Below are 19907 nucleotides of genomic sequence, written 5' to 3' on the forward strand. Positions count from 1 at the left end.
CTCCAAGACCATCTGCCTTAATGGGTGGTCAGGCTGGGGGCAAAAGGAATAGTATTCGCCATGGAGTTAGGGCACACATTGCGAGGACCAGGGTAGGGTCGAGGGGTCAGTGGCACAGGCTCTGAGCACTGCATGGCTTTCTGAGTTCAAAAGTGTGGGTGCAAGGCATCATGGCACTGGGGGAATCGGATCAAGTCCTAAAGGATGTCTGAACTATCAAGCAGAGGCACGTGGACCACAGTGGTTTGGGCATGGAGGACATGGTGGCTTGGACTGGACTCTGAGCCAAAAGGGTCACAGGAGCGGGAAGTATATGGAGTTTGCAGGAGGAGCAGCTACAGCAGGTCAGTGTGACAGTCAAGCAGTCACAGAGCCCAGAAAATTCTGTGCCCTCACTCTGGGTCAGTGGGGGGGGGCCGGTTCACAGGTCAGGGATATAGGGACCTGCCCTGAATCCACATTCCAGGAGCACAAAACCATCTGTCCCCAGGTTCCCCAAGATGCCCACGGGGGCAGAGCGGTTGCGCCCAGGCCCTTGACAGGGGGCTCTGGCACTGGGCAGACCTGGGTTTCAGTCCCAGTTGCGTGGCTTACCAGCTGTGACCTTGGGCAAGTTATTCCATCTCTCTGCGCTTCCGTCTCCTTATCTGCAAAACTGGGACGCTACCCATCTCCGAATTACTGGGGGGATTAAAGGACCAATGCCTGGCACCTAGTTGGCATTCGGGAAGTGTTCACTCCCTTCCTTTCTCATTAATCTCTCAACAGTCCTCCACTTCACTCCCTCCAGTCTCTCCCCCACACGGCCGCGTGCCCCTCGCTTATCAGAGAGCGCCCCCGAGTGTGGCTCCCTCGCGCGTCCGTCCACGCGCTCTTGTTCTTGCTCATGTGGGCTTCTAGCCTCCGGCTCCACCACAAGCACCTTCAAGGCAAGACCTGCTAAGGCGGGACGGGGATGTGACGCTCAGGGCTCCGCAAGCGAACGTGGAGGGACCACCGTGCGCCGAGCACGCAAACACGGCCACCTTTGCAGCCCGTGCTGACCGCGGAGGCTCCCGTGAGACCCCGCCTACCTTACCTGGGGACAGTGTCTACACACGCACTACACGCTCCTCACGGCCCCGCCCGTGGCCCAGGCTTCCAGTGGGCGGCAGGAGGGCCCTTCTCTCCAAGGTTCACTTCAGAAAGTAGAAATCTGACCTTTCTGAGTCAACAGGCTCTGAGAAGCCGTGGAGAGAGGGGTCAGGAGGTAGGGTACAGTGGGCAGGAGAGGCAGGGAGGGGCCAGGCGGTCAGCAGGAGGGAGGCCCTGCCGCTACCACCTCACTCTTACTGACCCCTCAAGCGCTGATGTTCTTTGTCCTCCAAATGTTGAGGTGGGGGTGAGGCTGGCTGAAAGGATGGCTCAGAGGAGCTGGGCAGCCCACGGGTCCAAAGGGGGCACTAGTGGGGGGGAGGGTGAAGCAGCCCAGATTCTAGGGGTGGGGGGAGCAGGGGAGGGGCTTCCAGGGGAAGCTGGGGAGAGAGCCCGGCTCGGTCTCCTGGGGTGCACAGGGGAGCGGCTGGGAGGTGAATTCACTCCCCACTGACTCTCTTACTTTGTGGTCCCCTGGAGCATGAAATTACATGATTTACAGGAAAAAATGACAGGGCCTTGCAATCTCATTCCTGTGAGACCTCCTTCCCTGTGACAGGCCCTTCCTCCCCCCACACCCCACCCCTGCCTCCAGGCTTCCCTCCTCTTCCTCCTGCCAGCCTCAGTCCCTGCCTGGTAGGCCAGGTGAGAGAGAACCAGGTAAGACCTCAGGCCAGACCAAGGCCGCCCCTTCCCTGACTCCCCACTCTGTCCTCCACTGCAGTCCTCCCCGACTCCTCCATTTACAGTCGTGACGTCCTTGCTGGGTTCTGGTGACCACGCTAGGTGCTGGGATACAGAGAAGCAGAACATGGTCTCTGCCCCCCAACCCAGGCTCACACCAGGTTCTGTGATGACAGGCTCTTACACACAGACTGCTAACGAGCTGGTCAGCTGGAAGTGGGGCCAGAGAAGGGCCCAAAGAAGGGCTTCCTCTGCCTGGGGAAGTCTGGGAAGGCTTCCCAGAGGAGGTGGCAGCACTAACTGGAGTCTCGCCACCGGAAAGGTGAGTTCACCTCCTGGACAAAGAGGATCATATCCATCACTCTGCTATACCAGTTGTGTCTACACTGCCTGTTGGCACTGGGGCCTGTGGATCACAGGACTGCCCACTACTTCTGACAGATGTGGAAAATAATGGGCCCTGACCCACACAGATCCAACCAGCCTGGCACCTCCTTGAAAGCACAGATGTTGTCAAAGGTAGCTGTGAGCCCCGCCCCAGCACACAGCAAACGTGGGATACCTGCTCACAAAATTCATCTGAGTCTAGGCTGAATACAGGAGGCCGGCAAAGGCTGACGCTGAGTTTAACAGCTAATTTTCGTGCAGTGCCTTGCAGTTTTCAATGCACTTCTTCAAACATTTAATTGAACCTTCACAACACTGCGCTAGGCAGAGCAGGTATCAATGCCTCCACTTTACAGACAAGGACACTGAGGCCCAAGGTCCCATAGCTAGAAGTAGTGGAGCCCGGACACCTGACTGCCCAGCTCTCCGCCAAATGAGTGGCCTTCATGACCTCATGCAGAGGCCAGCAAGGCCGCTGGATCCCTTCCCCATCATCTGTGTGCTTTCGGCTCTCTGGGCGGGAAGGGGAAGTGAAGATGGTTGCGGTAGAGGAAGAAGACCAAGAAAGGAATCTCCAGGAGAAAGGTGGGCTCAGTTTCCCTTCCTGGAGGACCAGAGGTACCCAAACACAACCCTGGGTGGAAATGGTGTCCAGATGCCCCACCAGGGAGAAGCCATCATGGAAAACCTGGAGGGGGGAAGAGGGGACTTAGGACAGAGTGGAAAACTGGAGCCATTTAGCCTCTTAAGCCTCCTCCTCTTCCTCCCTCCACCCCTTGGACTGAAAACTGAATGCCCACCTCTGTGACTTGGGGATAACGTCTACGCTTCCTTTAAGGGAGGCAGTGCCAACCATTCTGCTCATGGACTCTGGCCAAGAGAGATCTGCATCCAAGCCCTGGCTCCACCGTACACGAAGTGACCTTGAGTAAGTCACTTTACCTCTTTGAATCTCCATTTCTTCCTCTGCAGAACTGGAACAGCCCCAAACTTACTCACAGGGCTGCTGTGAAGAGCACACGCGACAATGAGCATGAAGTACTCAGCACACTGCCTGGCACCCAGTGGGCCTGGCTGAACATTAACTATTGCTATTATTATTGATCTCTCCCCAGGCAGCTCCTGGTCATTTGCCTGATATCACTGCCTGGCTAACCAAACCCTCTTTCAGCCTACACACACCCCCCTCTTTTCTCCTCAAGCCTAAGAACTCAGTCTGTTAATGAAGCTGAACTCTCCTCCCCCATCCCCCATTCAGAAGTCATTAGCAAGATCTCTGCAATTAGGAACAAATGGCTTATAACGGATGGCATCCAGGGGGTGGGGTGGGAAGGCGGGAATGGAGCTGTAGCTTCGAGGGCAATATGGAGCTGCTACGGAAAGCAAGTCTTGGGGCAACGGAGTTTCTGGTCTCCAGGAGGGGACCATACCGCCATTTCTATTTCTGAGAATTCGGGGTTGGGGGGAGGGGATAGGAGAAGGATCATCCTCTCTGGGAGAGCCAGGTGCAGGGCTGTGTGCCAGTCCTTTCGCCAGGCCGGAGGACTCGGGTCCGTGTGTGCGGGAGGGCAGGGCTGTGCCAATCGGGACACAGCTCGCAGGGCGGTTCCGAATGAGCAGCAGCAGCACACAGACCACAGCCCTGGCGAGCTGCAAGTGTGGGAGGGCATCTGGTCCAGTGTTTTTCAAACTGCTGGTCTGAAAACCTGTATGGTGGGTCATACAGTCCATTTTTTTTTTTTTTTTGAGACAGAGTCTCGCTTTGTTGCCCAGGCTACAGTGCCGTGGCGTCAGCCTAGCTCACAGCAACCTCAAACTCCTGGGTTGAAGCGATCCTCCTGCCTCAGCCTCCCGAGTAGCTGGGACTACAGGCATGCACCACCATGCCCAGCTAATTTTTTCTATATATTTTCAGTTGTCCAATTAATTTCTTTCTATTTTTAGTAGAGACAGGGTCTTGCTCTTGCTCAGGCTGGTTTCAAACTCCTCCGGACCTTGAGCGATATGCCCGCCTCGGCCTCCCAGAGTGCTGGGATTACAGGCGTGAGCCACCAGGCTTGGTCATACAGAGTCAATTTAGTGGGTCAAAAAACAGGAATTTTATATGCACGTGCGTTTGTATTTATATAGACCTAGTCCACTTAGAGATGAGGAAATGGAGACCCAGAGAGGGGCAGTGACTTGCCCAGAGGGACACAGCGGCAGCAGCAGAACCTGAACCCACCAGGCCTGACAGGGGGCTCTACACAGGCAGCAGCAGCACGAGCTGGCCAGGCAGGGCACCGGGTGCACGAGCAAATTCTGGTTTCACCTGGATGGTGGTGAGGGGCAGCCCAAATAAACAAAATCCAAACTTCTTTTGTCTGCCTCTGGTTCGTTTCGGCAAAATTGGGATTCAGTCTTACCTAAATTGCCTTGATAATTAATTTTCACTGCGGGTTGCTGGATTTAGGAGAAGGGGGGACTGAACAGTGTTTGAGGTGCCGGCCCCACCTCACCCCACTCCAAAGCTGGAAAGCATTCCCTGGAAAGCCCCTCACCTTTACCTCCAGGGCAAGAGGCTGACTTGCTATTAATTTACCAATAATTTACCAAGCAGGTATTAAGCCCTGCAAGACGCTCAGGCTTCCTCAGCATTAGGGACGCAGAGTATTTGCTTTGGCGGGGTTCACATTCTAAGAAGCTGAGAAAGACACTAAACAAAGAGACAAGCAAACTCCGAGAGGCAGTAAGCACCATGCAGAGGAAAGCGGGCTGGCTTTGGGGTGTGTGGTCGGGGAAAGTGGCTTTGATGAGACACTTAACATCAGAGGGAGGTCACTCTTCCAAGAGAGTGTGTTCAAGGTGAAGGAGACAGATGGTGCAAAGGCCCTGAGGTGGGAGAGGCCTGGTGCACGACAGGTTAAAAACGCCAGTATGGCCAAGCGGAGTGGCCAGAGATGTGCAGGGGCCAGACCACATAGGGGCAATGATTTTTTTATTTCATTCTATACTTCAAGAAAAATTGCTGGAAGATTTTGAGTAGGAGGTCATGAAGCCTTTGAGGGCAGATAGCCAACCCACTGCTAGTAAACAGCAGGTGCCTCAGAAGTACTCCTTGATTGGAAACAAACAGGAAACACCTCTTCCTTCACCCCTCAAAATGCAACTGCTCAGGGCCCCGAGGCGGAGGGAGGGGGAGGAAGAAGAAGGGTCCGACATCAGCGGCCCTGGCCGCTGGGAGAACTGACCTGGGAGGTGAAAGTTCTTGACCAGCCAGATTCTGTCCTCCAGCAGAGAGACATAAAAATGAAACTATACAGAGAAGGGGGACAAGGAGGATGGGGAGAGGAGACCATAAAAGCCCCAAAGTGATTCCACACCTTTTTCCCTTAAAAAAAAAAAAAAAAAAAAAAAAAGCTTTTTGGAAAAGGCTGTTAATTTTCTTTACACCAACCTCGTAAAAATGACATTGGAGCATTCTCAAATTAGAACCATTAAAATGAAAACCAGCAACGCACAGACACAGACAGGCCCACGTGGGTGGAAGGCTCACATCCGGCAAACACAGCCCGAGTTCTGGGACCCCTTCTCCACCAAGTGCCCTGAAAAATGCCTCCTAGCGGCAAGGAATTAGACTTCAGCCTCAGACAGGTAAGACTTAAAGACGGAACCTGGAGGTACAGAAAAGGCAACTGCGGTTCTTCCAAGGGCTCCTTCCTTCTCTCCCTTCCCCCAGCCATGGCTCTCAAACCCAGGCAGCCTTGGTACCAGAAGAGGCCAGCCTCGGCCGGCTTCTTGCCACCGTGCAGCCCAGGCCTGCTCAGTTCCTCTAGGCCAAAGCCATCTCCGCGGGGCTGCCCTAGGTGCCTAGGTGGAAAGGCCTGGCCTTCGGCAAGGAGCTGACACCACTGCGGTGGCTGAGGGGCATGCCACGGTTCCTGCCATCGCTCTCTTCACTCCTGGTGGTGCCTGGAGGTGGCTCCCAGACACTCGTCCTGTGTCCTGCCCACCCGCCAACCTGTACTTGTGGAGCTCTCCGGAAGTGGTTCTATTCTGGGGATCTGAGTTCTGAGCCGCTTCATTCTAGCCCCTTCTGCAGAGTGCTGTAAGTATAGGATTTACAGTGGGGCAGGTGGGGCCTGCGATTCTATTACTGAGGACTCCTACTGGGGCTGCTCAGAATAAAGGAGCTCCTTAGGGAGAGAAACACCACCCACTGAGGGCTCCAGGCCGAGTTCCGCTCCATCCTTCACCCTCCAACCCTCCCCAAATGCTCCTCTCTGTCCCCAAAGTCCTAGTCAACAGGGACAAGAACTCTGCCATAAAAAGGGGGTGAGGGAGGGGAAAAAAGAGGCATCTCAGAATTCCTTATAAGGAGGGAAGGCAGGAGGCTTTCCTGCTGGTGGAGGGGGCTGGCTCCTTCCGAGTCCCAAGAAAGCTGGGCTCTGGAGGTCGCTCCCCCAGGCCCTGGGCCCTTTCCTCTACCCTCATAGTACAACTCTGTCCTATGGGAAACTACTGAGACACAATGCAGGGTGGCCTTTGGCTTACGGTGACCCAGGAGGCACACAAGAAGGCCTATGGTTACGGCCCTCTCCCCGGCCCTGCCTCCTCTCCTTACGTCCAGGCCGAGGAGGGAAGAGCATTCTGCGCGTTCCCGGCAGTGGCACGAACTGGTGTGCAGTCTCCCGGCCTCTCTCTGGGGAGCACAGGCCCCGAGTCTCCGTCTCCTGCCACACCCCGGCCTCTCCAGGGGAGGGGCTCATTCTCTAGGAGGAAAAGGAGAATCCAGAAGGTGTGGGCCCTGACACCAGCTGTACACTCTGGGGCACGAGAGTGGGAGTCCTGAAGACTGAAGACAACTGTTGACAGCGTGTGTGTGTGTGTGTGTGTGTGTGTGTGTCGGGGGTGCGGAGACAGGGGCTAATTCACCCCTGAATCCTCCCCTTCCCCCCACTGTCCCTCTAAGTAGCTTGGGCAGAGCAGGGCCAGATGGGGGAGGAAAGGGAAAGAAAAGTCTCTTCCATTCTTCTTCTCCCCTCCCCCCAGTCCGTGACACCCCCCATCTCTTTGAAGGGGGGCGATTTAAAAGCCCACTAATGTGCAGAGCCCCCCAACCCTTTTGAATCTCCTCACAGGATGTGAACGGGGTGGGATTTGGCCCCGTTGCCACGGCAACTATGGTGGGAGTTCCCAGACGCTAGGCAACCCTCCTGTGACCCTCGCTGACCTGTCACCCCTGCAACCCATGGACAATAGGAGTGCGCGCACCAGAGGCCCAGGACGCCTTTCAGCAGCCTCAGCAGCTCCGCCTGCCCCGCCCCAGCCACTCAGCCCGCCTGGCCCCGAGTCCAGCTCCTTCTGGCCAGTGAGCCCAGACCAGTCCCCAAGACTTCCCCTCCCCAGATTTGGGGCACACTTCTCCCAGGCCTCACTGCCCCCATCACAGAGCCCAAAGCGTATGTGTGGGGTCCCGGGGGGAAACCCCCACACACTGGGAACATTTTCATACAGTGAAGTCTGATTAGGATAAAACGCAAGAGCAACCTTCAAACAGAAAGCCATCATATAGGGCAAAATGTAGGACTGGGGCAGTGTGACAGAAGCACTCCCCTTGGGGACGGAGGGGGACTAGTGGGCAGCGGGTCATCTACAGTCTAGAGTATTCTTTAGCAGCGGCTGGCCAGCACCCCGCCTGGTGCAGAAGGAGGCTCTATTTGCTGAATGACTGCATGCCCCTAGGCCCAGCACCCTCCCCAGGGCAGATTCTCCACGAGGGGCAGGAGGTGGCGTGGCTCCATCACCCACCAAGGAGGTGGCTGGGAGGAACGGGGGCCTTGATGCTGACGTGGGGCCGCCAGCCCAGGACCCCTCTCTCCAGTCAGCCCTGGCCCTGCAGCCACACCAGGCCACCCCCCAGCCTCTGTTTAAACAAGCTCCCAGCCTGCTCGTTGCATGGAAACAGGCTCCTGCTCTTGTTCCAAAGTGACGCCGCCGCCCTCTTCAGCACTGTTTGTTTCGGCCTCAAGTCCTATCACAGACTTGACTTCTGACTCGCCCTGTTTATCTCTCTCCTCTGTCAACTCATTACTCCCAAAGGCGAGGATTGCATTTCCAGGGCTTGTTTACCCAGAGCAGAGGGACAGGGACCAAGAGAGAGAGGGACAAAGGGGAAGGGGCTTGGAGACCAAGGAGGGCACAAGGACGGGATCTGCATGGCCCACAGACCCTCTCCCAACTCCCTTCCTACAGCTACTCAGGGCCAGTGGGCAGTGTTGCTCTTTCATCATTTTAAGGTCATCCACAGACATTTATTTAGCACCTACTATGTTCAAGGCCTTGCTCCCTCCCTTCTCCATTTCCCACAAGAACTTCCTAAGTGGTGTAGGAGGAAAAAGGAGGGTGTACTGAGCCCTGAACTAGGGACTGGGGTCTTGCTGCAGCATGTTTTTTTTGTTTTGTTTTGTTTTTGGAGACAGAGACTTGCTCTGTCACCTGGGTAGAGTGCAGTGGCATCATCATAGCTCACTGTAACCTTAAACTCCTGGGTCAAGCGTTCCTCCTGCCTCAGCCTCCTGAGTAGCTGGGACTACAGGCACGCACCATCATGCCTGGCTAATTTTTCTATTTTTTGTAGAGATGGGGTCTTGCTCTTGCTCAGGCTGGTCTCCAACTCCTGGCCTCAAGCGATCCTCCCCCCTTGGCCTCCCAGAGTGCTGGGATTATAGGCTTTAGCCATGACACCTGGCCACACTGCAGCCTTTTGTTGTGTTGTTTTGACAAGTCAGAGCCTACTTTGGGCTACCTTCTCTGTGAAATGGGAATAATAGCACTGACCTCCCAGGGATGGTGAGGTGAGTGAACGACACAGTGTACAAGAAAGACCGAAAGCACCAAACAGACGGAAGGCATCTGTTTGTCCTCTAAGGACTTCCTGGTTGGGATTGAGAGGGAGGAGGAACCCAAGGGGCCAGGCTCTCTTTCCCATACTTGTTTACCCCACAAGTAGGAGCATTAGTTGTTGGGTACCAGAAAATGCTCCCCTTGAAGTCCCCCGCAAAGCCTCAGTCATATACTGGGGGTGGAGGGATGGCCCACAGACCGTTTCATTTTAATCGAAAATCTTTAATTTTAATTTTGCAAGGTTCTTCTCATAGTTTGGAGCCAACAAAACCTTTTTTAAAGTCTCAAATATGTTCCTTGGCCCTGGGCACTACGCCCGTAGTGAGCCCAGATGGATAAAACAGCCCTCTGCCTGCCTCCAAATCCCCACCCCAGTTTATTTGTGAAACAGATATAGGATTTTCCAGGACTTTGGGATACTCCCCAAAACAAACAGGAATAACTGGAACGTGGAATATGGATGGGAAAACATGGCTCATGTGCAATGCAGAACTGAGAAACCTGATCAGTACAGACAGTTCTGTCTCTCCCCACCCCACACATCTCCCCAGTTATCCAGAGATCTGTGTTCACCCTTTAAGTAATTTTTTAAAAGAAACTTTCTACTTTTGCTACTCGCCTCCTCTGCCACAGTCTAAGTTTTTCATAGCTCTGTCTGCACAGAGGCACAGGAGGGGAAGAGCTGGCCATACAAAATGGGTGGCCTTGGGGACTTCTGGACGGGGTGTGTTTTGCTGTTATTTTGATAAAGGGTAGGATTTTCCCCTTTGACCTTCTGTCTCCAGCAGCGGGCACAGACTCTGTGGGTCGCTCCCCCAGAGGACCTGCTTGGGAAGGCTTGGGAGATGGCAGCCAACTCCCGAAGGCCATCTTCCTGGGGGAAGGAGACAGGCCCTTCCTGCCCCTGTCTCCATGGGCAGCAAGAGGAAGTGATCTTAAAGTCCCCCGTTCTGTTCACATCCACATCGACAAGCGTGTAGAGGGGCTGCACATCCAAACTGCACCTGATCCTAACGCTTTAGGCACCAGGGAGGCCAGGGCTTATAGAGGCCCCTGGCTTGGCTAAGGTCACACTGCTGGTAAGGGGCTGGCTGGGACTTAAATCGGCTTTCTTCAATTCCTGTTTAGTTCTCGCCAGCCAGCTCTGTGAAGGGCTTCTGATGGTGCTGCTTCCAGTCTGACCTCTGCCTCCAGGGGTGTGGTGGGAAAGGGCCCTCAGGGGTTATGGAGTGGGGGTGGGGGTGAACCCCGGAGGCGGCAGTGCATTGGCAGGGAGGAGGGCACAGCAGGTGCAGCCATCTGTGCACGCGAGGCAGGGGCGGGGTCCTGGGCAAGGATGTACATGCAGGACCCAGCTTTTCCATGTTCCCAGCAGAGCCCCCGAGGGCCAGCGCCACCAGCATCGATTCCAGGAGCAGAGTCAAATAAGAGAGAAAATCCCAAAGCCAGGGCTGGCTGGGCCGGTTCTCCGGAACTTGTCAAGCATGATTCTCCCTTCTCCCCTGGGTGGGGCCAGGACCTGGGCCCCTGCTCTGTCATCACCTAACCAGGCTCCCTACCCTCATGCCTCTAGATCCTCAGAGAGGCTGGTCTTGAACTCCTGAACGCTGCACTTCAGGGTGGGGATGATGGGTGGGAGAGGGTAGGGGACACAGCCAGGAGTCCTAGTGCGAGCCCTAGGAATGGAGGCCTGCCTTTGCCTGCCTCCCTTGGCCTTCTCCCAACTGCCTCAGCCCCTGGTGCACGGAAGCTTAATCTCTTCACAGCTGGGATCTGGCGCCCAGGCAGGCGTGGAGGTGGGAATGTTTTACAATACAAATGAAGTGAAGACACCCCTGTGTGCCCAGCACCCTCTCAGCCCTCTTAATTTAGCCGGTCTCCTTGCCAGTGTGCAGGCGGAGATCAGAGGTGCCCGCCCATTCAACACGCAGACTCTCAAGCCTGCTGCCTGGGCATCTGTCTCTTCTTATGGCATTTCTGGGACCGTCCCAAGCTCCATGATCTGAGCCCACCCCCACCCCAGTTCCACTTCTCTCTCTCGAAAAGGCTGTTACCCCAGGCTCAAAGTGGCCACCAAAGTGGGAGGGTGCACAGGGAGTGCTTGGAGGCTGGGCAGCCTTAAGAATGGAGCAGCGTTGCCCACGTGGTAGGACGGAGTGGGATGAGGCCCGGTGTCCCCTGCTCCCCTCCCCAGACGCCCTCCTGGGCGCCAGCTCCTACCTGTTGCTGCTGGAAGTGCAGCAGCTCCGCAGGGCTCATCTCGCCGTTGCTGTCCGCACCAGTGGCTACGTCCCTGCCCGAGCAGCCCGCGGCCGTGCCCGTGGCCCCACCGCTGCCGCCATCAGCTTGCCCGGAGAGGCTGCCCACGCCATTCTGACCCGACGGAGCCGACCTGATCGTCTCCGAGGCGGACTCCACCATCATGTCGCTCCAGCGGGACCTGGAGGGGGAGGAAAGACACGGGGCAGGAGCCAAGGCTCGAGGCTGGACGGGCGGCAACCAAAGCCCCCCAACATTACAGTCAGCACCGGACACCTGACTTCCCTCACCTCCGCCCGTCCCCAGCCCTGGGGCATCGTCCCCCCCATCGCTGGATACCCTGCTTCCCTCGCCCCCATCCGCAGTCCTGCCTCGTCTCCGCCTCAACTTTCCACACGCTGCTCTCTGGGACCCCTCACGGGGTGTGCCCCTCCCAGTGTCACCCCTCCCAGGCTGGGAAGGCAGCAGCTCCAGACTGCAGCTCGGGCCTCCCATGCTCCTCCCCACACTCCCTCCACTTCCAGGAGACCTGGGCTGGGATGGGGACGGGAGGAAGCCCTTGCACTGCCCATCAGGGCCCTAAACCTGTTCTGGACTCTGCCTTCTGGCCAGGATGCTAAGGGAAGTGGGAGGGAGGATCAGCTGGGGGGGGTCCCCGTGCCAACGCGGCAAAGGCAGAAGAGTTATTCACTAGGGACCCACCATATTGCCGCCCCTCCTCTCCTCCTGTAATGGGTTTTGTGTTTGTTCCCCAGGGCAGGGCCTCCTTCCCCAGGCCACAAAAGGCCCTAATCAATGTTTGCCCTACAATTTTAATGGCGGCCACTGGCCCAGCACCTACTGGGAGCCAGACACTCAGCTGGGCGGGAGGCGTACAGTGAAGGATGCCCTGGTCCCACTTTCCATCTTCTGTTTTAAAGCCCTCCGCCCGGTCAGTGCCTGGCCAAAAGCAAACCCTCAATACTGTCCACTTCCTCTCTACAGGCACCACGAGTCCTCCACACGGGCACTGTGGGAAACAGCTGTCACGCCCATTTGACAGACGGAAAAACTGAGGGTCCAGAGAGTTGGGTTACTCACCCAAGGCAGAGGGTCAGGGTCTGAATTCACCCCACCCTGGAAATACCTCCCAAGGAATGGCTGGAACATCCCCAGCAAAACAGGGTGTGTCTGGGACATTGGAGGGCAATAGAGAGGAGAAGGAGGTGGCCGGGGCTGCTGCACCCAGCTCACAAAGGTTCCATGATGGTGACGAGGGTTCTTTATGCAAAGTTGTCCTCGAATCCTTGGGGGGGGGGTCCCCAACTACCCCCAGAGCTATAGTCACTAGAGAGGAACATGGATTTCTGTCAAACAAGCCGTGGCTGGAATCCACCATTGACTTTCGACACATCTTAAAGTCCCTAAACCTCAGTTTCCTTGTCTGTGGCAGTGAAATGTCCCTCCGTATCCACAGAGAAGGGGTTCCAGGACCCCCTTGGAAACCATAATCCAAGAATGCTCAAGCCTCAAAACTGGCCCTGCAGAACCCGTGGACACAGAAAACGGCCCCTGTACCTGTGGGTTCAGCATCCCCCAAATACTGCACAGTACGTTTAGGCTGTGGTTGGTTGAATCAATGGATAGCGAATCTGAGGATATGGAGGGCCAACTATATTTAATGCCAGCCTCTAGAGTCCTTTGAGGAGTAAACAGAAAGCATGTACAAGGCACCTGGCAGAGCAAGCCCCCTGTACTCATAAGCTCCTTCTCCACCCATCCTAATTGTAAGGGTGAAGCCCCTAAGGCTCAGAGAGGTCAAGGAGTTGGCCCAGGTCACTCAAGAGGTCACCAAGAGGTAGGGCCAAAGGAGCGTCCAGCAAGACCCAGGGAAGCCAGCCAGTGTTGCCTCCTCCCTGTTTGATCCCCTTTGGCCAAGGCAGACCCTACAACCGCATGGCTGCCCTGACCTAATTGGTGGACAAGGGCCTGGCAGGTGGCAGATTGTAGACCTGCAGGAAGAGACCAGATTGTTATTTCCCTGGTTCTCTCCCCAAGGCAGCGGCTCCCAAAAGCATCTCCCTCCAACTCTCAAATTCTCTCTTTTCACTCCCCAAGAGCTCTTTTCCCTCACTCCACTGGGCCGTTTGCTCAGCTTTTATTCCTGCTGGGACACAGAGGGGACAAGTGTGAGGATATGAAAGAGCTGCTGAGGGTCCATGTGGAACACATCACTGCTCCAGGGGACTGGGGTATTCCTGCCCCAGTGAGTCTGTGGCCTCCTGGGTGCTCGTGTTTGTGAGCTCCCCCGTGTGTTCCCAAGGGCTTGCTCTGCCCCCACTCCCTCAGCTGCCTCTCCACCCCTGGGCTCTGAGAGGATCAGGGCCTGGGTGCACGCAGAATGGGAGTGATGGTTCGGAAGAGATTGAGCACTACGTCTCAGGACTTAATGGCCGTGTCAGCCTGAGGGCGAGTGGCTTCGAAATGATGAATGGGGTGGGCACCAAGGCCGAGGCCAGAGCACAGGGCTCTAGCCCCTCCCCTGAAACCACCCACCCAGTAGCCAACAGAAGCACCTTCCCCCACTTGGGGGGGATGGACAGGCCTGGGTCGCAGCTACATGAGGGGGTGCAGAGACAGCAGGCCTGCTCTGCTCTCCCTCTCCCCCAACCCTGGCCCTGCTGGGGGTAGAGAGCAGCTGCCTGCCCTGATTCCAAGTCTAGCTCCTCTGAGATCTGAGAACCCCTGGGCCCCAGGGGACAAAGACCAGAGCCTCTGGGGTGTATGCACTCACAGGAGAAAGGAAAGAGAATCTGGCAGTTACTTCCTGGGGTAAGGGAGGGTGCCTCCCTTCCAACACACAGGAATACCATAAAGTTGTAGATCAGACAGCAAGTTTGGAAAAAGAGAAAAAAAGAAGGAAGAGTATGCAGACAGAGGTGTCCCTTTCTTTCCTGTCTTTTTAATTTTGGGAGGGGGTGTACAAAGCAATACCCAGTGAACAACATAATTGCTGCAATGTGGTGTGTAATAATAGCTATTCAAGGGCCGATCATTCATATTAAACAGGGTGAAGCAAGCCTCTCATTTGCATGCTTGAGATTATATGCATTTGAAAAGTCATTTCCGCAGGGTGTATGAATGGCATTAATTCCCATGTGGCATACTCTGCCCCCTCCCCGGCCTTTGCTGATGACATACACCCATACACCTCCTTCCATGCTCACTAACACACCCCCAAACCTGCGGGACATGCACTCCCAAGCCCTCTCTGAGTTCTCACCTCTGCCCTGGGACACCTGCCCTCCTAGGATGAGCATACCAGCAGCCACTCACTGGAAACAGCCACTTATATGGAAACATAAGGTGTCGCAACTGCACCGGGGTATTCCCTGCACTGTGGGTGAGCAGGCTCTGGGTGCCTGGGGCCCAGCCCGCTAGGGACAGGACAGGGTGGGGTGCTGGGGGCAGGCCTTGATATCAGTGCCCTGTAAATACAAAGGTGTGGGGGAGGAAGCAGTGTCCATGGGAGCCTGAACCCTGGCTCGGAGAGAAGGCAGGGGCCTGGGCTCCACCACAGACTAGCTGCAAATCCTTTGCCTTCCTTCTCAGGGCCTCTATTTCCCCATCTCTACATGGGGGGATGGTCTTGAAGGTCTCTTCTGACTTGGAGCTCCAGGAGCAAAACTCCCTAGTCCAGCAAGTGGACATGGAGCCATAGTATTGCAGTGGCTGTTGGGAGCCACTGAAAGTACATTAGTGTCACAGCTGTGGTCCCTTCCACAAAGACCTCCACCCAGTGTAGACCTGAGCTGCTTGCTCCGTATTTAGGGTGCACCCTGCAAGACCCCCTCCTCCCTTCACTTCCTTCCCTGTGCCTTCTCCAAACACCCCTCCCTTCTCAACCCATGCTCCTCCCCATCACCTAGTTCCTCAGCAAGGGGCAGCTGAGCACCTGCATCAGTGAAGGGCAGAAGCTCTGAGAATGAGACCACCTGGTTTCAAGGCCCAGCTGTGTGGCCTTGGTCAAGACACTGCCCCACATCCAAGTCGCTGGGCTGCTCTTCTCCCTCCGTACAAGGAGGGGCAGGGTCAGAGGTCTTTCTAGGGTTCTCTAAAACTGGGCTTCTCACCCCCGACCCCAGACTTCCCAGACCCCTCTCCTACCACATGTTGAGGTGCAGTGGAGGCTGAATTATTTTGGGTGGTCCAGGATTTCTGTCTGGGGTTTGGGTCTTGAACTTAGGCAGGTCCTAATCTCCCATTCTTGTCCCCATGGGGGGGACAAGAGTGTTGACCAGGCCCGGAGGATCTCAGGAGAAAGCCAGGGCAAAGCGGAGGCCGCCTCTTCCGCTCTGGGGGAGCCAGGGGGCGCTGGGGTCTCACACCTCCCCTGAGTCTCTGGGCTCTTCGAAGAACCAGGGCGCCTGCGCGCAATGAGGGACGCCCTTGGAAACTCCCACGGCCTGCCAGGTCCGCTCCCGGGCCGGAAGTGAAGAGTTGCCCCTACCTTGGGGCCACAGGTTGGGGGGAACCCAAGGGCTGGGGTGCCTTGGGGGGAGGGGGAGACAGGGCGCCCCACACGCGGAGAAACCTTTTGTGCCTTTTCGCGGGCCCATATGGCGTAGCGAGTATTAATTACCGTAGCTTTTTAATTAACAATCGCTTAATCTGAGCCGTAACATTTGCCACGACACCCTGCGCCTCGCCGCGAACCCGCGCCGCCAGCACTGCCAACTCATCAATTAATTTTTATTGACGTTTTCTTCCCCAAACAGGCACAATACCAGGGTTTTCCAATTAACACCTCCGCGATCTCTAATTAGTGCAATTAACAGACTGATGGATGCCCGGAGTTTACCCGCGAGTGAGGGAGCGAGGCAGCCCCCAGCGCGCTCCCGGGGCGCGCGTCCCGCCCGGCACACTCGTGCACGCGCGCAGCTGGCTTGGGGACGTGCCCCAGCTCTTCAGGGAGCACAGGGGTGGGTGCGTGACCAGGGGTAACCTGTACCCAGAGCAATGGTGGCGGCTGGAGTTCAAAGACGACATCGTTCCCAGCTCTCCGGAAACGAGGAGATAGCACAACGTGGCGGGTCCGAGAGCCTGGCTCTGGAAGTCGGAAAACTGGTGTCTAGCCCCAGCTCTGTCACCAACTTACGGAGTGACTTGGGCCAAGTTAATGCCCCCCTTTTCTCCTCTGTCTCATGGGGAGAACTGGACTGGATGTAGCTATCTATTTTATAATTTATGATTCCCAGAAAGATTAGGACGCAGATTGCAAAAAAAGGTAAAATTTCTTAAAATACAGTTATCATGGCAGAGGGGCAAATGATGGAACAAAACCCTAAATCAGGGGATCAAAAACGTGAGTGCATTAGAATCACCCTGGAGAGCTTGTTAGAACACAGATTTTGGGTCCTAACCCCAAAGTTTCTAATTCAATAGTCTGGGGTGGGCCCCAGGAATTTGCATTTCTAAAAAGTTCCCAGGTGGTGCTGAAGCAATAGGGCTCCAATGATCAACGCTGACGTTGGTTATGAGCTTCCTGGTGGCCAAAACTAGATGCTCCATCTCCAAGGGACATTCATTCATTCAACATGTATTTAGGGCTCAATTAAGCTAAGCACTGGGGATTTATCATCAGGAAACTAAAACATGGTCCCTACTGAACATGCTACTGCTGTAGTGTCCTAGATGTTTTGAAAGCTGTGTGTAAAGGACTCAGCAAGGGCAACTGGTAAGTAATAAGGCAGGTCCTATCTATCCCCTTCCCTTTTTTCCAGGTAAATCTGGCATTTGTCTTTTTTAAACGTTAGTTACTAGTGGAGCTTTGACCATGAACAAAGTCATGCTTGCCTTTCCTCCGGTGATTGGCCAGAGTACATTTCACCAGCAGTGACCCTTCATCCATTCATTGGTTCAACAAATATTTAGGCACCTACCACGTGCAGCCCCTGTGTACGCAGATCTAAATAGAACAGGGCCAGCTCGGGCCTTGCACTCACAGAGCTAGTGCCCATGAAGGGAAGCAAATGATAAACAAGGACACAAACAGACAAGCTCAAATTAAGACAAACTCTACCCAGTGTGAGCACAGGGGGTAAGTGGGGATCTGGTTTAAATGGAGTGGGGCAGGGAAGGCCTTCTTCTTTGAGGAAATGGCATTCATGCTTAGAAATGAAGGATGAGCAGGTACTCGCAGGGTGAAGTGCACACGGAATGCAGGGGAAACGACACACGCAAAGGCCCTTATTTTACACAGGAGACGTTGCCAGTTACAGACTTTTCCAGAACTAAAAGACTTTGAAATGAATACATTTCTAGATTACATAAAATGACACACGTGGGTACCACGCAGAACAGAATGTAAGGATTCCTTCTATTTCCTTCTCTTTCTTTCTAGCTATCCCGCTATCAGATCCCACTTGTGTCAAGGGACATAAAGCAGTGGGCTTTTCAGAGCAATGCACACCGGCCCTACAAGTAACTGAAGGCTGCTTCTCAATCCACCAGCTCAGAGGCCCACCCTCCCCCATCCAGCTCTGGACCCAGAGGCCCCCTGCTGGCTCCAGGTGAGGGCAGGGCTCTAGGGCAGCAGTCACTTTGGGCCTCTCAGCCAGCCACTCATTTGCCATTCCACCTGCGAACTCTTCCCTGGCCTCCTGTTACCTTTGTGACATTGAGGTCACCAGTCTGCGAGGTCACCAGTCTGAGCCTTGGTCTCCTTATCTGTAATATGGGGCTAATGTCAATAAACCTTCCCTCCAGCACTGCTGCGTTATCAAATGAAACAGACTGCATGAAGACCAGAGAAGGGTAGTTGCTATCAAGTACGGAGGCCAAGAAAGTCCTGCTACAACCAACTCTGAGTGGGCTGTGGTTTAAAAATTGATCCCACCCCCTTCTCCCAGCCCTTGAGGAAAATGATCCAAGGATCAGAATGCTGCTCTAGCTCCAAAATGGGTCCTGAAACCAGAGCTGGGTGATGTGAGTCCAAGACTACCTGGCTCTCTGATCAGGCCAGCAGTTTCTCTCCCCAAACACACGGGGCTCGGTGAGTTCCAGAATAAGGTTAATCCCTCCTCAAACCCCTGCTCTCCCTGTACGCTGGACTCCCCTTTTGTAGGTCAAAGGCTGGCACCCTGGGCTTCCCTCCACACCCCCACCTCTGCCTGGGATTTTCCCTAAATGACCTGTGACCCCGTAAGAGCTACCTGCCCCAACTCTAGGGACCATTTGTGGCACCCGACGGACTTCGTACAAGTGGCAGGGCAAGGACATGCCTATCTAAAAGGTTGCAACAAAGCCTTTGATTTGTAAGGTGGGCCACCATCTTGTGTTGTCTGTTCCAGGTTCTCTCCCGAGTTTTAAATAACTTCATTTCCTAATCCTAAAAGTAACAGACATCTTGGTAGAGCATTTTGAAGCAAAAAAAAAAAAAAAAAAAGGGCCGGGCGCTGTGGCTCACGCCTGTAATCCTAGCTCTTGGGAGGCCGAGGCGGGCGGATTGCTCAAGGTCAGGAGTTCAAAACCAGCCTGAGCAAGAGCGAGACCCCGTCTCTACTATAAATAGAAAGAAATTAATTGGCCAACTGATATATATATAAAAAAAAATTAGCCGGGCATGGTGGCGCATGCCTGTAGTCCCAGCTACCCGGGAGGCTGAGGCAGAAGGATCACTCGAGCCCAGGAGTTTGAGGTTGCTGTGAGCTAGGCTGACGCCACGGCACTCACTCTAGCCTAGGCAAGAAAGCGAGACTCTGTCTCAAAAAAAAAAAAAAGGATAAGAAAAAAATAAAGAGTACTCATAATCCTACCACCTAGAGATCTAGCCTTTTGAGATATACACTCCTTCCTGTCAATCCACTTTCACTCTCTTTTGGCATATAAACATTTAGAAAGTGAAATTGGGGTCACAATCTGTACATAGTTTGAATTTTCCTTTCCCCCACACTCACTACTTACTATCATAAGCATTTCCACATGACATCACATATTTTAAGCAACAGTTTTTAATGGTTACACAGTTGCCCAAATGGGCTGGATGTTCCAGAATTTATTTTGCCGATTCCCTAGAGTTAGACATCTAGGCTGCTGGCTATTTTTCACTATGACTCTGCAGTAAACACCTTTATGGGAACAGGATACTCGACATTTTTGACTATTTGCCTGGGATACATGTTTAGAAGGTAGAATTGCATATTTTCAAGCCTCCTGATATTTTTATGCCCTAATTGACGTCCATAAAATTTGTAGCAATTCTTCTCTCCCTTCATCAAGGCACCCCTGTCTCTCAGAAGCCCACCCCTTTTTAGCAATTTCCTCCCATTCTCCTTAGCCCCTTCTGCGAGAGACTCTCAGATCCCACACAAAGCATTCAAAACTCAACACCGCAGGCCCTGTCGGGTCTGGGTGAGTGCCCTGGGCTCACAGTGGGCGCTGGGGCTTCACCTGCAACTGACACTGAGCCCACTGGGCAGTAGGGTCACGGCAAATGGAAGTGGATGAAATGCAGCCCTTGCCTTTGGGGCACTTACTATGGAGGAGAGAGAGACATGTGGGCAGGTAAACTTGCCTTC

At 54.6% G+C, this 19907-nt stretch overlaps 2 protein-coding genes across 3 annotated transcripts in view; one reads left to right on the forward strand and one right to left on the reverse strand.

Annotated features, from left to right (window-relative positions):
* Positions 1-19907, reverse strand: part of FOXP4 (forkhead box P4) — a 50545-nt gene that overhangs the window by 20844 nt on the left and 9794 nt on the right. For both annotated transcript variants that reach the window (XM_012773273.2, XM_012773271.2), the window contains exon 2: positions 11311-11530. In XM_012773273.2, coding sequence (XP_012628727.1) covers positions 11311-11514 — 204 coding nt within the window. In that variant the 5' untranslated portion in view covers positions 11515-11530. The remainder of the gene's footprint in view (positions 1-11310; positions 11531-19907) is intronic.
* LOC105869149 (triggering receptor expressed on myeloid cells 1) overlaps positions 1-19907 on the forward strand; it is a 298495-nt gene that overhangs the window by 20787 nt on the left and 257801 nt on the right. The gene's annotated exons all lie outside the window — the stretch shown is intronic.

Source organism: Microcebus murinus, chromosome 5, assembly GCF_040939455.1.
Source record: "Microcebus murinus isolate Inina chromosome 5, M.murinus_Inina_mat1.0, whole genome shotgun sequence".
Taxonomy (NCBI): domain Eukaryota; kingdom Metazoa; phylum Chordata; class Mammalia; order Primates; family Cheirogaleidae; genus Microcebus; species Microcebus murinus.